Below are 17,162 nucleotides of genomic sequence, written 5' to 3' on the forward strand. Positions count from 1 at the left end.
TCTCCCTCTTCAATCTCATAATCAATCACAATCTCTTCACCAATTTTCTCTATCACATCACTCGGTAGAATATCATCATCACCAACCAAGTCATCAACCATCTCCTCTACGTCCACCACCACCACATCATTACCACCAGCTGCAGTTGTCGACTCCCCCTGAGTTGTGGAAGTTCCAAGAGCTTGATCAGTTCTTGGTAGCTCACCACCTGCATCTTTCGACGCATTGGGATCATCGTCTCTATCATTCCTTCTCTTGGTCCTCAACTCATCGCCTTTACAGCTCGTCTCCCCCTGAGATGCCAAGAACTCCTTCAGAGCATCTATGATCTTTCCATGTTCTACCAGCAGGGACGACTGCATCTGATTCTCTGCAACTAGGCGTTGAATAGCCTGGGTCTGGATAAGATTCACCCTTGATTGTTCTGTCACGACCCGTTCCAGTGCTGCTATTCGTTCTGAGTCTGAAAGGGTTGCATCGAAATCGAACCTCATATGTGATATGTCTTGAGTGTACTGAGGAGGGATTTCCGATGTCACCGGGACCTCAGGAGTAGAAATAGACGTAACCGCAGGTGGTATCGTCACCGATAGCCCTGCAGTTGCCACAACAGTCGACTCTATAAATTGTGCCACGACCTCCGATGGAGTAACGGACGGAGGCGGCAATGAAACGATCTCCGGAGCCGAAAGTTGGAAAGTAGTGGGTGGGAGGCCAAATGTAGACGAGGTAGCCACTACGGGAACACCCGTAGCGCTTAGCCTTATAACCTGTAGTGATGAGGGAACCATTGTCATACCGGATAGTGCTGGTGGGGTGAAACGTACCACCCTAGAGCTCTCACCGGCTCCTGATCCTGCACCTATCCGTTCCCTTCTTGACCTCCTTATCAACTGTTGTACCTCTTCCTCATAATCTGACTCGTCATCATCATCTGTTCTCTTTCTTTTCCCATGTAGTCTTTCTCGAGTCACCATAATCCTTCTCGCCTCTGCCACTTCATCAACAGAATCAGAACCAGCCACCGTTGTAGCTGCCCTAGTAACATGCACAGTCGAGGCACATTCAACTGGAACCTGTACGTCCTCCTCTGGATCCACCCGATCCATATCAAAGAAGCCTTGACCACCAAATTCTGCGTCAAGGTCCACGTTCTCCTCCGGTGACACAACAGGAGCAGCAGGTATAGCTTGAGGTGCTCCTGCCTGTTGTGGTGCCGGGTCCCTAAACTCATCCCCACGAGCAGGCACATACCCCGGGTTGATTAAGTACCCAAAGAGTGGAGTATGGCGAGGACGAAGCTCAGGTTTGCTCCTCGCACTGGAGGATCGACACTGGGCGAAGATCCGTTTATTTACACTCTCAACGTATCGGATCGGACGGCGCTGAGGAAGTGTTGGAGCAACATGATTCAAGATCATTTGAAGGAATCTTGGATACATGATGAACCGCTCACGCGCCATCGCTCTTCGTTGACGATCAATCTCGTAAAAGACCATCTGACTAAAGCTGAATCGCTTGTTGTATGTCAGAGCAGTCATCGCTGACTGCATGGTCGCGCCCATGCCATCAGTGCCCGCCTTTCTCCCTGACATGCATACTATCATAACATGCATGAGAAAGCGCCACTGGTCAAGCAGAAAACCCTTCCTTCTCTGCGAATCCCCCAAGGGACCAGAATAACCCATCCTCAAAAATGCTCCATCGCGGAAAGGAGCTACAAACTCTGTTGGGTCATCCCTTGTCTCGTCTCCAAACCGCAGAGCCGCCCGGATATGTTCAGAAGAGAACTGAACAATTTGAATGTTTACTGTTGCTCGCATCACCGGGGGTTCGACTCTACAGTCGTATTCCACTGTCTGCCAGAAATCCTCAATGTTGGGTAAGGATATCGGCAGAGTTGTTGTAATGGCGTGGAATATCCTCGAGCGTAAAAGGAATGTGATGATTTCGCGGAAATCATCAACTCCGCTCACTTCCGGGTCTAAGGTGATATACATGTTGTGACCCGGGAAGAACTGTCTTTGTTGATCACCTCCGTCATCACCGCCTGCACCACCTGCTCCAGCAACAGCAGCCATATCTGCAACAAACAGGTTAAGTTAGATAAACGTCAAAGCGAATCACAAGTTCGCCTGTTACCATGAGCGAAGTTGTGATCTATTATGTACAGGCGAAGTTAAAGGTGAGGCGAAGTTGGGAAACAACTTCGCTTCAACTTGAACTTCGTCTGAAAATAGTTAAGTAAAATGGTCCAGGCGAAGTTAATGAGAACTTCGCCTAATCACAACATCGCCTCTTAAGATAAACCTCAGGCGAAGTTAAACCTCAGGCGAAGTTACGGATAACTTCGCCTAAACTGTAACTTCGCCGAATTTGAATCGGCATCAGTTAGGTTTATCAAACGACGTGTAGGTGATGAAATTGGAGATCGCGGACTTCGAAATACATGATTTTATGAAGTTTTAGACGTTCATGCAAATTACTATCACGTAATATTAAGTTTGAAAATCGGGTGTTTAGGTTTCAAATAATCGAGGTCACGAAACGGGTCGAATCGACCTGTGATTAACATTAACGACCATGATTATACGAATATAGAACCCTACACACCTTTAATCTTATTTGAATCGAGGTAAAAAAAATAACAACAGAAGATCGATAAGAACAGATCGATAACTTCGCTTTGGTTGACAGATAGTAAGTTCGCTGATATTTTGAAATAATGAAATGTTTGACCTTAAAACTTCTTTATATAGGGCCACAGATGTACCGGCGAAGTTGTGGATAACTTCGCCTATAAGGCGAAGTTATGCAGAACTTCGCTGATATTTAAATTTTTCAAAACAAACCCCATAATTTGAACAATTTGCAATTAAGTTTTAAAACATCCTTTAAAGCGTCAAATGAAACGATCAAGACCAAGTAACCAGGTATAAAATCAAACAATTACAAAAGTAACAAAAATTTGAAAAATTAAAGTACACGGGATCAAATTTCAGTCTCGACAGGGACTACCATGTTTTAGAAAAGATCCGAACAGGAATCATACTAATTTCGTGACTGTCACACAGATCCGTGTTCAGCTGTATTATGACATAAAGAAACAGGTTGTAAGCAGGTAATCTACTTAAAATGGTTTTCATCGTTTCTGTGATACGAGTTAGGTTCAATTAAGCTCAAAACTTAAGTGGGCAACAACTCAGAGATTATGATGCCTCCTATCTATTCTCAAGGCGTATTTGGCTTTCCCCAAGTCACCCCGATTTGACCTCAACCCGTAGTGTCTGATTAAGTAGTAATTACTCTTCGGTCTTAGACTCTGAGATTATGATGCCTCCTATCTATTCTGAAGGCGTATTTGGCTTTCCCCAAGTCACCCCGAATTGACCTCAACCCGTAGTGTCTGATTAAGTAGTAATTACTCTTCGGTCTTAGACTCTGTTTCTTGTTCACCTTATTGTGTCTTGATTGATAATCATTATCATTGTGAACTCTAGAATTTTTTTTTTTTTTTTTTTTTAACACAAACATATATATACACAACTTCAAGTAGAAAATAACTGCAAGTCCCGAATCTGGATCACTGCAGCGTCTTGACACGCTATCTTCACGGGAATCAGAACACTCACGGGCTCGTGTATGACTGGGTAATCGCTTTTCTGCCTATCATTCGGAAAGATATGTATGAAGACATGCACAAAACTTAAGGAGTTTCCACGTAAAATCGAGTAGATTTAGTTAGTATCACTTCTACTTTTACGCACCATAAAAAGCTACCATGACACACAATGACTGTTCTAAAGACTTTTAAGCCTAATAACTTCATTAGTTAAGCACACAGAATCAGTATATCTATCACTTTCCAAGGTTGGATCAATTTTCTGTTAAACATAGTAAAGTAACTTCTTACGAAGTAGTAGACTTGAAAAATAATTTCATCTCCCGAAAAGAAAAATTTTAACATCAATCGCCCGACCAAAACAAAGTCTTCTGGTAAACGGCTATCCCGAAGATCCAATGGATCAGCTGGACCGACCACATACTAGTATGTGTCCTTCTAACTAAGTATGATCGACTAATTTTCAGCGAAAGAATGAAAACACATCATAAACCGCCCCGGTCACTTTCAGTCATCTGGTTAATGGCTATCCTCATATTCTACTGGTAGAAATGAGGACCAAACATATCCTAAGACATGTCCTTCAAACTGAGGCAACCGACATAATTCTAAGCGATAGTGACGTTTTTTTTTTTTTTATATAACACAAAACATATGACTTGGTTACTCGGGATTGATCATCCCATTCAGCTCAACAAGGTTTTGAAATCTAGTTTTGTCAAACGCTTTCGTGAACAAGTCAGCGAAATTATCTAACGTGTCAACCTTTTCGAGCTCAATCAGCTTCTTCTCAGCACAATCCCGTATAAAATGATGACGTATGTCAATATGTTTAGCTTTACTGTGCTTCACGGGATTGTTAGTTACTGAGATAGCAGCAGTGTTATCAATGCAAATAGGAGTAAGTGAGAAATTCAGACCATAGTCGCGCAACTGTTGTTGAATCCAAAGAACCTGGGAGCAGCAGTTGGATGCTGCCATGTATTCTGCTTCACAGGTTGAAATTGCGACTGAAGTCTGCTTCTTGCATTGCCACGACACCAATCTGCCACCAAGAAACTGACATCCACCAAGTGTAGACTTCCGACTATGATTGCACCCTCCATAATCAGAATCTGTGTAAGCGACTAGCTCCAAGTCTCCTCCTCTCGGGTACCACAACCCCAGCTTCGGTTTGCCCTTGAGATACCGCAGTATCCTCTTCGCACCCTTCAAATGAGATTCTTTTGGGTTTGCCTGAAAGCGTGCACAAAGACAAACAGCAAACATTATATCAGGCCTAGAAGCAGTTAAGTACATTAAAGAACCTATAATGGCCCGATATTGGGTTGGGTCCACGTCTGCATCGTTGTCTGAATCAGCACCCAATTTGTGATTGACGCAGACTGGAGTATCATATGGGGTGCTGTCCTCCATCTTGAAGCGTTTGAGAACATCATGGACATACTTTGTCTGATGAATGAACATCCCGTCTTTCTTCTGATCAACCTGCAATCCTAAAAAGAAAGTTAGTTCACCCATAGCACTCATTTCAAATCTCTTCTTCATGACGGCCTCAAACTCCTGACACATGGCGACATTTGATGCAGCAAAGATAATGTCGTCCACGTAGACTTGCACCAGGAGGAAGTCACTACCCTTTCTCTTGAAGAACAATGTGCTATCAATTTTTCCTCTTTCAAACTCATTCTCAAGCAAGTAATCTGATAAGGTTGAATACCAGGCACGAGGTGCCTGATGTAGTCCATACAGCGCTTTACTTAGCTTGTACACGTGATCGGGAAAGTCAGGGTCAGGAAAACCCAGAGGTTGCTCAACATACACAACCTCATCGACTTTACCGTTTAAGAACGCACTCTTCACATCCAACTGAAAGACCTTCATCTCCTTATGAGCAGCAAATGCCAAAAACAGCCGAATGGCTTCCAATCTTGCCACAGGAGCAAATACTTCATTGTAATCAATCCCCTCTTGCTGATTAAAGCCTTTAACAACCAGCCTCGCCTTGTTCCTGATAACAACCCCTTTCTCATCTCTCTTACATTTGAAGACCCACTTCGTGCCAATCGCATGCACATTTCTTGGTTTTGCGACCAAGTTCCATACTTCCATTTTCTTAAACTGAGCTAACTCTTCTTGCATGGCTTCGACCCACGAGCTGTCCTTAAGAGCCATTTGATAGTTCTTTGGTTCAATCTGGCTGATGAAGCAGGTGTACAAGCATTCGTTGATAATGCCCGTGTCTTTAATGCTTGTGTAAACACAGGTGTGCTCATTCACGTTTTTCCTTGTTTGTACACCGGCGGACAGATCACCTATCACATTCTCCAACGGGTGATTTTTGTGAATTCTCGTAGTCGGAACCGAACTGACATTTAGATTATCTTCCAAGTTCGAAGATAGCTCATCCATGGTTGATTAATGTTGAGAGTGAAACGGATTGATGAATTCCTCTTCAGTAGAGGCAGCAGGGGTATTGACAACATTTGACGAGGAAGGCTGACATTCATCATACTGTGGTCTTTACACCAAAGTGTCTTCCTCATCGCATATCATCTTCGTAGCAATTCGTTCCTCATCTTCTGCAAAATCCAAATAAGGCATGTTAAAAGATTTAAAAAGTCTATCATAGTCAAAAACCCCAGCGGGTCCCGTGCTTGGTTTTGGTGATTTGTAACTTGTGATATCAGTGTTACACACCACCTCAACCTTGCTGGTCGATGTATTAAAGACCCGTCTGTTGGGAGTCCCAACAACGTATCCGACTAAGATTCCTTCGTCGGTTACTTCACCAAATTTTGAATTGGTCTTTAATATCGAACACGGGGACCCGAATGGTTCAAGACCACTCAAGTTGGGCTTTCTCCCATGCATTAGTTCATAACAAGTTTTATTTAATCTTTTAACTGTTAACACTCTATTAAGGATATAACAGGCTGTTGCAACAGCTTCAGCCCAGAACACCACAGGAAGTTGCGAATCAGCCAGCATTGTTCTGGCTCCTTCAATCAAAGTCCTGTTCTTCCTCTCAGCCACTCCATTTTGTTGCGGAGTATACGGTGCGCTGTATTGGTGTTCAATCCCCTTCTGTAGGCAGAAGATCTCCATCTGATAGTTCTTGAACTCAGTCCCATTGTCACTATTGATGTATTTAACTCTTTTTCCCATAATGTTCTCAACTTTGGTAATCAAATTTATTACCATCTGAACAGTTTCATCCTTCGACTTCAGGAAATATACCCACGAGTATCGAGAAAAATCATCAGTAATCACCAAGCAGTACGATGTTCCCCCTAGACTTTTTACATTCACGGGACCGAAGAGATCCATATGAAGTAATTCTAGGGTACTGACAATTGAATTGACCTTCTTGGTGAGATGGGATTTCTTGTGTTGCTTTCCCTTCTTGCATGATAAGCATTTGTCTTCGAAGTTGAAATTCTTCAAGGGAACCCCCAACACAAGCCCATTTTTGACAAGGTAGTTCATCTTACGAAGATGAATGTGCCCCATTCTCCTATGCCATAATTCGGATTCTGGTTCAGTCGCTTTAAACAAAAGACACGATTCTTCAGTGGCCATTTCAGTAGACCTCATATCCATGATATACGTATTTTTCACTCTTGGAGCCTTCATAACGATCCAGTCTTCTGGTATCTTAAAACCAGGATATAACACTATCGCCTCATTCTTCGTGAAATGCACGGTATAATCCTTGTCACAGATCTGCGAAACACTCAGCAGATTGTGCTTCAGTTCTTCAACAAAGTTAACTTTCTCTAGCGTCATCTTCCCGTTAGTCACAGTCCCAATTCCTGTGATCTTTCCACCGCTCTCTCCTGCGAAACTCACTCTACCACCTTGAACAGGTTTCCAGTCTTGTTACCCGTCATGTGCCGGGAACAGCCGCTATCCACAACCCATTGATTGTTGGCAGCCCTGTTCAACTGTTCCTGCACGATTAAAGCAGATTATTAGAATCTTTGGACCCAAGACCTCTTGGTCTTGGGTCGATACATCCCGTACCTTGGCTGTCCAAAGTTAGTATCATAATCATTTCTGTGAGTCCTAACAGGATACCTTCTTGTGGATTGTCTGTGAGGCCATCCAAACCGTCTTGAATTAAATGAATTATTAGTTATGGTTTGGGTGTTACCAGTGAAAAATTGAGATCTATTTCTTTGAAAACCTGGATTAGTCCATTTTCTGAAATTCGATGGGTTTTCAGTTTTATCATTAAATTGATTACTGTTAGCTCTTTTCTCAGATTTTAAAGGCCTCACACCTCTGAATTTTTGCTTCAGAGGGCAATCAGCAACAAGATGTCCTTGTTGATTACATCTAAAACAACACCTGTTTTCAACTTTCTTATCAAAAGTTGTCTTAGATGTTGAGGCTGTATTACTGCCCGTTTGTCTCACATATGGTGGGACATACGGGTTTAGTGGAGACTTCTTTTCAGATGTTTTCTTTTTCTCTCCACTTTTTGGTAACACTTCCTCTTGATTTGTCTCACTCGACTCAGAGGATTTGTCCGAGTTAGATGAGACAGGACTCGGAGCAGAAATCTTAACACTTGCGACAGGCTTACTAACTTCTTGTTCTTTAGTAGTAGCTGGAACTGGAACTGTCTGACCATAGTCAACATCGACAGATTTCTGATTACTGGGGTTATAAGTGTAATTATGATTGAAAGGTGGTGGAACTTCATGATAACCAATTCCTCCCCTTTTTGGGGAACCTTGATCACTAACGAGGTGATCAAGTATAGCGGAGGAATTTCTGAATTGCTCCAGTTTCCTGTTAAGTTCCACCACTTTTACCTGGTGATCAGCTATCTGTTTTTCTCTTTCAGCTATTAGTTTGGTTTTTTCTTCTAGAACCTCATAGCTAAGATCAATCATTTTAATTTTTTCAGCAAGCTTTGCTTTAAGACTTTTAATATCTGTTTCACTAGCTTTAATTTTTACTCTGTAACTATTTTCTCTAGCTTTAGTGAAGTGATGATCTTCTTTTAAAGTTTTATATTGCGCATCCAAACTAACAAACTGATCAGTTAGAGTTGTCAGTTGTTCAGACAGATGTTCACACTTAGTACAAGGGAGTTCGGTACTTACCTCGAAGAGCTGGTCTGCTACATCTGCCATGTACGCTTCATTTTCGCCAGTTCCCTTCTTACTATCTGCATTTTCGATGTTTGCCAAGTTGGCATGTTCAAATACTTCTTCAACATGCAGATTCCAGTTGTACTCTTCGTTCTGTCTGGAAATCATGGCTCTATAGTCATTACCACTACCACTTTGCTGTGTAGATCTGTTCTGACTGCGTTCTACACGTTCATTCTTGCATTCTTTTGCAAAGTGGCCATTCTGCTGACAGTTGTAGTAGCGAACCTTAGACTTATCAAACCCTGGCCTCTCTCCGACAAACTTCCTGCCAGTCTTCTTCATGAACCTCTTTACCCTTCTCACTATCATGGCCATCTGCCACTGCAGATCCATCTCCTCCAGATCATCAGCATCGATCTGGTCATAGTCTTCATCCAAAACTGTAGGATCAACGATCTTACCCTGAATGTAGTTCTCATACGAAGCAATAAAAGATGCATAGAGAGCAAACTGCTGTTCAGCAGATTTGACACTCATGGGCATCTTCGTGTAGTTGTTGTTTGACACACTTGGGGAATAACTACTCTTGGTCGCTTGAGGTTGAGAAGCATTTGACCCTCCAGCTACATAGCACACATCACCGTTCAAGTTGAGAGATACATGTCCCTCATGTGTTGAGCTCGCGCCTGACTCTCCCTTAGAGTAATAAGCAGATGATTCCGTTTTCGAACTTGATCCTGAGTTAACCTTTGCCCCATACATACCCGGATCTTGAACCTGATCGGTAGGTGTCTCCTTTCGTACCATATTTAGTTCAAACGTTCTTAGCTTGTTAACTGCTGTCTCCAGGTCATAGTCAGCAAAGTCTTTATCTTCTCTCATCAACACAGTATACATCTCCCATTTTGGTGGGAGAGCATCAAGAAGCTTCTCAACAATCTCATCTTCTTTGTATGCGATTGAATAGTTGCTGAGTTCAGTCATCAGATGATAATATCTGGTGATGATATCATCAAGTGATTCGTTTTTCAGATACTTGAAGACCGAGAATTGGGTTTTTAGAAGTTTAATCTTCGAAGCACGAATTCCCACATTGCCCTCAAAACGGTTTTCAAGAGCTTCCCAAAGTTCTCTAGCAGTCTTGTACTTTTTGAAAGTGTGCAGTATCTCTTGTGGAAGAGCCATTGTAATTGCTGCATGAGCTTTACTTTCGGCTTCATACATTTTCTTCTCTTCATCTTCCATCTCTTTGTACTTCTTGATCTGATCACGACCCTCATACTCAGTAGTAGGTGGAATGTAACCATCTTGTATGCATACCCACATCTTGGCATCTTGATACTTGACATATTGTTCAAAACGATCTTTCCACGCTACATAATCAGTTTTCTTGAGCATCTTAGGTGCCTTTGTAGCCGAACCTGCTTCTACTTCCATCTTTACTAGTTCAGTAATGTTTATCGAAGACATCTTTCTTAAAACTCAACGAAATCCGAAAATAAAAATTTTATTTTCAAACAGCACTGTTGGCGAAGTTGTAGATAACTTCGCTTAAAAGTTAACTTCGCGTGAATTTGTAACGTCGCTCACTTTCTTAAATTCGCTGGATAGGCGAAGTTAAGAATAACTTCGCTTAAGTTGAGCGAACTTGGGAGGTAGGCGAAGTTGAGGGTAACTTCGCTTAAGGTAAGCGAACTTGAAGAGGTAGACGAAGTTATGGATAACTTCGCTTAACCTTATATCTTCGCCGAAACCCTAGTAACAGTGACGGCAACTTCGCCTGATGAACACGAAGTTTCTGCAGATTAGATTTCTGGGTTTTTCGAGGTTTGTGAAGGTGTTATGGGTTGTTTAAGCTTGTAGGAGATGAGTATGACACAAAAACTCAGAAAACTCATCCCGCGAATAGTCGAACGGAACGATTTCTATACCTGCGTGATAATCCCAAACCACACAATCGAGCAAATGCTCTGATACCAATTGTAGGTTCCCAGCCGGATCTACACGAGATATCGCGTACTACGCAGGTGCGGAATCCCTACGTAAGACGTTACGAGTATAGAAAACAATACGATTAACACACGATAATCAAACACGTTGTATACCAACCTTAAACACGTGATACGAAGATCACTTGATTACAGACTCTCTCTGACTCGAATACACAAACTCGTAAGCTATTAACTTATTGATAATAAGCCGTAACATATAGCTTATATAATCACGACAACTTCGCCTGGCATGTTCAGGCGAAGTTGTCACTAACTTCGCTTGTCTAACAAGTTCGCCCATATCAGCGAACTTGTTAGCAACTTCGCTTATACAAAACATAAAACATTACAAACACGATTACAGACACCAGACACTGAACTACTGACATCATGCACCAACATTTTTGTTCCGCAATGTTCCGCGGGACACCAGTCATGTCCACGAGCTGCCATGCGAACACGTCAACATTTTTTGATTATAACTGTTTCAAAAAAGTCCATACTATCTCGGAAATAGTAGGTCCAATTGTTACAGTTTGATCGGGGAAATCTTTGTTCAAGACCCACTTTTCTGGTTCGGTTCTCAAAGTTTGTTTTGGGATCTTGCTGGGTTTTGAGCTCTCGGTTGCAAAGCAATGTCGATTGATGTGAATTATTGCTATACCAGTGCAGGTCGGAATTCCTACTGCACCGTGTGCTGTGGACGGATGAGCGTTAAAGTCACCAATTGCTTCTCATCCGAGAATGATGTCATGTTTCGATATTGCTGGCAAAACAAGAAATTCGACCTCCTCGGTCCTCGAATGAATTCCGTCGCTCAAGGTAACTAGGAATGAAATTACCCCTCGCGGATGCATTATTTCCCCTCCAAATCCCGACACTAGAGCGTGGATGGGTTTCAATCTTTCTTTATCTTCTTCGTCAAGCTGTTCAAAGCATTGTTCATACATGATGTCTGATGTGTTGCCGGTGTCGAAGAAGACGTAATGAGAACGATAATGCCCGAAAAGAGCAGTGATGATCAGGGGATTCTTATTGTTCGGGCCCCCTTTAATTCGAGGGAAGATCACTGACTCATTCTTCCACTCTTCATCATCAGACTCTTTCCTCTTATTCCTTGTATGGGATTCGCCTTGTATCATATGAACGTTCAAATCTTTAATTTGCTTCTTACTCGGGCCTTGGATGTCCCGAACGGGCGCTTTACCATTATCAGGTTTCCCATTTTTTACCAGGTGCCCGAGTTTTCCAGATTTAACAGCCGCCTCAATTTCATTTTTCAATGATCTACATTCATTCGTATTATGACCGATGTCATCGTGATACGAACAATGCTTCTAGTATCTAAGAATGACCTTCTTGTCAGTGGCTGTGGTTTCCTGAAATTTATATTTTCTGTAGTGAGAATTTCAGCGGGAGTCTTTGAAAGAGGAGTCCAATTGTTGGGGCCTCGGTTTGCGGGTCCCGCTTTGTTCTTGTTGCCTATGAGGGATCTTGCATCAAATGGTTTTGACATTTCCGCACTCGGCTGAAGCCTCGACCAGATAGGGCATTTCGCCTGTCTATTAGGTCTCGGATTCTGAAATTCGACTTTAAATTTTTGCTTCGGGTTTCCATTCCTCAATGTTTTCTCAGTGTTAGCATACACCTTTGCTGCAATCATAAGGTCGTCCCACTCTTTTGGCATTCCATCTCTGCCCGAAGTGTGCGGACTAAATCATCACATTTGACGTTTTTGCGGAAGGCACCGCGAAGCATGTCTTTACTGATTCCGCCGATGTTCAAGCTCTCGTCGTTGAACCTAGTGATAAAATCTTCTATGGACTCGTTATCGCGGCGGACAACATCTAAAATTTCTGATTGGTGTCGCGTATGTTTCTTCTGCTGGCTGAACTGCTGAGAGAATTTTTTCACCAGATCATCCCAACTAGAAATTTCACCGTCGGGTAACTTTTCAAACCATTCTCTTGCTGCCCCTGTTAGTGTCAATGTAAACATATGACACCAATAAGAGAGCGTCCAACCACTGACACCACCTACTGCCACGAAGTTCTGGAGATGATCACTTGGATCAGTCATACCATTGTACTTGCCTACTGATGTGGGTATTTTGGCATTGACAGGGAAGGGTGCAGTGGCAATTGCTGCTATGAATTTCGATTTTTCGGCAAAGGCCGCGGGGCGGTATGGTTTGGTAAAGTCTCATTCCGCATTGCTATGGTATTCGGTGTGACGGATTATGCCCTGCGGATGACTACTTCTTGCCCGTGAGCTCATCCTACTATCACCAGTGTACATACTGTATTCTCCTAGTTGGTAAGTTGAGTCGTAACTATCAAATTCTTCCAAGTAAGATGGCATCCGAATATTTATGTGAGGACGATGACGTAACCTTGGTAATTCACCAAACTCTGGTTCCGTCGATTAGCTGTAACGGAGCTGACTTCCTCTTACTGTTGGTGGAGGAGAATGAGATCTCCTGAGAGATTCCCCATGATACAAAGTGCGGGCATGAAATCGTTCATCACGTTTTCTGCGCTCATATTCAGCCACCAAACTTTGTTGTTGCACATGAAGTCACTCCTCAGGAGTTAAATGTCCTCTAGATATGGAATTACGTTGATGAGATCTCGCCACATCAGAGTCACATGAATCATCTTCCAGATCCAACACTGACCGCTTTCGGCGAGTTTCTTCCGTAATCCGTATGAGGTTACCCATATTTGAACCTTATGGTGCCGAACCACGTCCCATATCTGTGGGAGTGGGACCGGTTGGTGTTGTAACATTCTCTAGGGTAAAACCCCCAGGTGTTACATTGGTAATTCTTGACCCCGGAGTTGTGACACGCTCAAGAGTACGACCACTTGGAGTCGTAATACGTGCAAAAACATTAAGACCCTGAGGTGCTTCTGTGTTAGTTACACGTAAATCGGGTGCAGGGGTTCCCGTCGGCCCTTCAGGAAGTTTACTCATATCAAACGAACCAAAAAACCAACGAAAACTATTGTTGTTCTAACACAAAACACGGATGGCGCCAATGAAGAAACACAGATCCAATCCCCGGGTAGGGCCTGGATCTAATGAATCCACAAAGTAGGATATGATAATTACAACCAAGATATGAGTACAACCTGCCAAAGTCCAGTGACCGGAACCTGCAAAACAGACACCGTGAGTCTCGTTACAGGAAGGACAAGAGGGGGGATCTTCCTGTAACCACCCTCCGGCGTGAGAATCAGTAACGTTCGTAATCGAGAAAGTACTGAAGTATAAAGACTAAGTGAAGTCAGAATATGGGTGGGTGAATGAATACCTCATACCGTTTGACAAGGTATTTATAGCCGAAGGATGATGGAAGATGATTGGGGCAGCTGTCCTCTTCTAGAAGACTTTTGATAACCGCCTAGACACGCGTCCTCTTGTGATAGGTTGAGCTATACGTCTCATGTGCATGAGCGTAACAACCTGGACGTGTGTCGCCAAATGATAGGACGAATCGCACCCTGGCCATGTGCACGGTTATAACAACCTGGCCAGGTGTCCTTTGTTCATTGGCTAATATGTCACGTATTCCTCAAGTAAGAATCATGAGCCTTCTTCTAGAGAGTACTTGAGTGGTGACAGCTGTCCCGCTGGCATTGTCCTCCAGTTGTTTTGTGCGGACAGATGTCTTGTCCTGCGGATGACTTTTGAGGATGCCCGGATGCTTCCGCGAGTGTTATGAGGACGTTCCTCCTCTTTCGTGATATGCGGGTGATCCACATGTCCCGCGGGTGGCTTATAAGAACATTATCTGTGATCCGCGGGTGGTACTTAAGGATATTTGGGTCATTTTGGTACCCTATCTCTACAGTAGCAAACCACATGAACGAAAATAGTCGTTAACTCTTAAGCTTAAAACCTTGCGATCTTAAACCTAAATCTTCAATTCTCCTTCAATATCAGTTGAGATAAAGCTGATCGACACTCGTTAAATCTTTATAAAACTTTATTTAAAAAGTCGTTTCTTTTATAACCAATAAAATCTTGATTTAATATTCTGAAATCTCGTCCTTAGAAAATGATCTTAGAATACATCTAAAAGTGGTTATTAAAAGTCAACTTTTGTGCGTGATAATAACGCCATCCCCATTCAAAAATGAATATAAATAATAATAACTAAACTCCCCACACACCCCAACCCAAAAGTCTCTCAAACTCCTCTGGAGGCTGCAAAATTTTCACACCGCACAATTGTTCTACAAGCCGATCGGAACTGCAAATCATGTCTGGTGGCATAGCTCGTGGCCGTCTCACCGAAGAACGCAAAGCTTGGCGAAAGAATCACCCTCATGTTCGTACTCATTTTCTAAACCCTAGGTTAATACTTTCATATGCTAATTACTCATTTCGTGTTATTGATTTGATCTGATTAATTAGGGTTTCGTTGCGAGGCCCGAGTCTCTTCCTGACGGTTCAGTCAATTTGATGATTTGGCAGTGTACCATCCCCGGTAAAGCTGGGGTAAGTTTTCACCATTTTGTACTAGTTTATTTCGTTTAAATGTCTAATTGGTGCTCTAGTCGGGCGGTGGGGTAGGGACTAGCGGTTAATCGTTAATCGGATTGGAATTTTTATTTAAATTTTCAAATATAGATACATATACTAAATTTTATATTTAAAGTTTTCAATTTTCATCGATTTTACCAAACAGTGATTAATCGGTGACTAGTCAGTGGGGTACTGACTTCCGAATAATTGATGATTTCCTAGGCGAGATTTTTACAACCATGATCAAACTTGAAGTTGTTAAGCTAGGTGTAGTGGGCAACAAAATTGAGCGAAAAGGGGCGAGAACCCCCCCCCCCCCCCCCCCCCCCCCCCCCCGCAACAAAAGGGGCGAATTGGGGGGGGGATAGGTTCTTGTTGCCTGCGTTGTGTGGGTGTATATGTTGTGTGTGTGATATATGTATGTATGTATATATATATGGGGTTATAACACCATTAAACCCCTAAAACAAAACCCACAATTTGCTGACTAGGCGCCACATGGCGTAAAACGCCCCATTTTGTAGTCATTTAACTACACATAGCCTTACATTAGAATCCCTGCTTATGGTTGTTATTTGGTACCACTTTGTATAGCCCTGAAAGTGTTATGCTTGTGATTGCAGACTGATTGGGAGGGTGGTTATTATCCCCTTACTCTTAATTTCACCGAAGATTACCCGAGCAAGCCGCCAAAGTGCAAATTTCCTCAAGGGTTCTTTCACCCCAATGTTTATCCATCTGGAACTGTTTGTCTATCAATCCTCAATGAAGACAGTGTATGCACATATTATTATTATTATTGATATTATATTATTATTGAGACATAATGTTAGTATCTGATACATATATGTTATGTATAGGGTTGGAGACCTGCAATTACTGTGAAACAAATTCTAGTGGGCATTCAGGATTTGTTGGACTCTCCCAACCCTGCTGATCCGGCTCAAACCGAGGGGTACCATCTCTTTATTCAGGTAATCATGCTTTATTTTTGTGAATTTCTGTAATCGGTTTGTTGGGTTTGTGATGTGATTTTTGCAACATATGTATGTGCAGGATACTGTGGAGTACAAGAAGCGAGTCCGTCAGCAAGCAAAGTTATATCCTTCTCCCGTCTAGATGCGATTTGTGGTTTTGGTTTCGTGTAGATTGAACGTGTTAATGAATTTGTTTTCGGTTGATTGGTGAAACTTCTTTTATTCATCAATGCGTATCTGGTTATGATTAAACATGTTTCCTGGTTGCTATATTTTAGTTGTATGGATGGATTTACAAAGAATGACATTAGCTCGAGTTTGTTTGTCTAATTGTGCATGAATCTATTGCCCGTGTTCATAAGTTAACGAATTTTACAAAGCAAACATGTCTGATTTTCCACTATGAGCAGGGTCCGTCCTTCCTCATGTATAACCTTAATTGCTCATGTTCATGTGCTTGCAACGAAATATTGGCTTATCTAGGCACTTAATTGACTCCTTTAGTTATTTAACACACCAGAGCTCGAGACAAGGTTTATTTCAAACTCCATGATCAAAGCGAGCTCGACTGAGGTTGAGTTCGCCTCGTTCAATTCAAGGGAGCTTGAGACTTAAGAGAGCTTGAGACTTGAGTTCTGCTCATTTCTAATTCTATGTTTGAAGCTCAAACTGGTCATTACTGAATTTCACCCACTCAAAACCGTATTAATTATTAATTGTTTTCTTGTGTATACACTTTTTAATAACAAGTTTACAACTATGTACATAAAATTCTCTATGGTTTCTTGTTTATCATGGTAAAGCATACAAAAAATAGTAAAAATCTGTTATGTGATTACATGAATGTTACAATATTACGTGAATAATCTAATAGGATCGCACTGGACCTTGTTTAAGTTCGAATCATTTCACGCTTTTAATAAGAGAGGTT

General features: G+C 42.3%; 1 protein-coding gene across 1 annotated transcript; it reads left to right on the forward strand.

Moving 5' to 3' along the window:
* The first annotated feature begins 14,871 nt into the window (after positions 1 to 14,871).
* LOC143546058 (SUMO-conjugating enzyme SCE1-like) lies at positions 14,872 to 16,561 on the forward strand. Its single transcript, XM_077037808.1, has 5 exons — positions 14,872 to 15,057; positions 15,144 to 15,227; positions 15,878 to 16,030; positions 16,115 to 16,228; positions 16,311 to 16,561. The coding sequence occupies exons 1-5, from the start codon at positions 14,989 to 14,991 to the stop codon at positions 16,371 to 16,373; spliced, it is 483 nt and encodes a 160-aa protein (XP_076893923.1). The 5' UTR covers positions 14,872 to 14,988; the 3' UTR covers positions 16,374 to 16,561.
* Positions 16,562 to 17,162: the final 601 nt, after the last annotated feature.

Source organism: Bidens hawaiensis, unplaced genomic scaffold (genome assembly GCF_021521415.1).
Source record: "Bidens hawaiensis isolate Kalapana, Puna unplaced genomic scaffold, B.hawaiensis_p1.1 tig00014201_1, whole genome shotgun sequence".
NCBI classification, from domain to species: Eukaryota; Viridiplantae; Streptophyta; class Magnoliopsida; order Asterales; family Asteraceae; genus Bidens; species Bidens hawaiensis.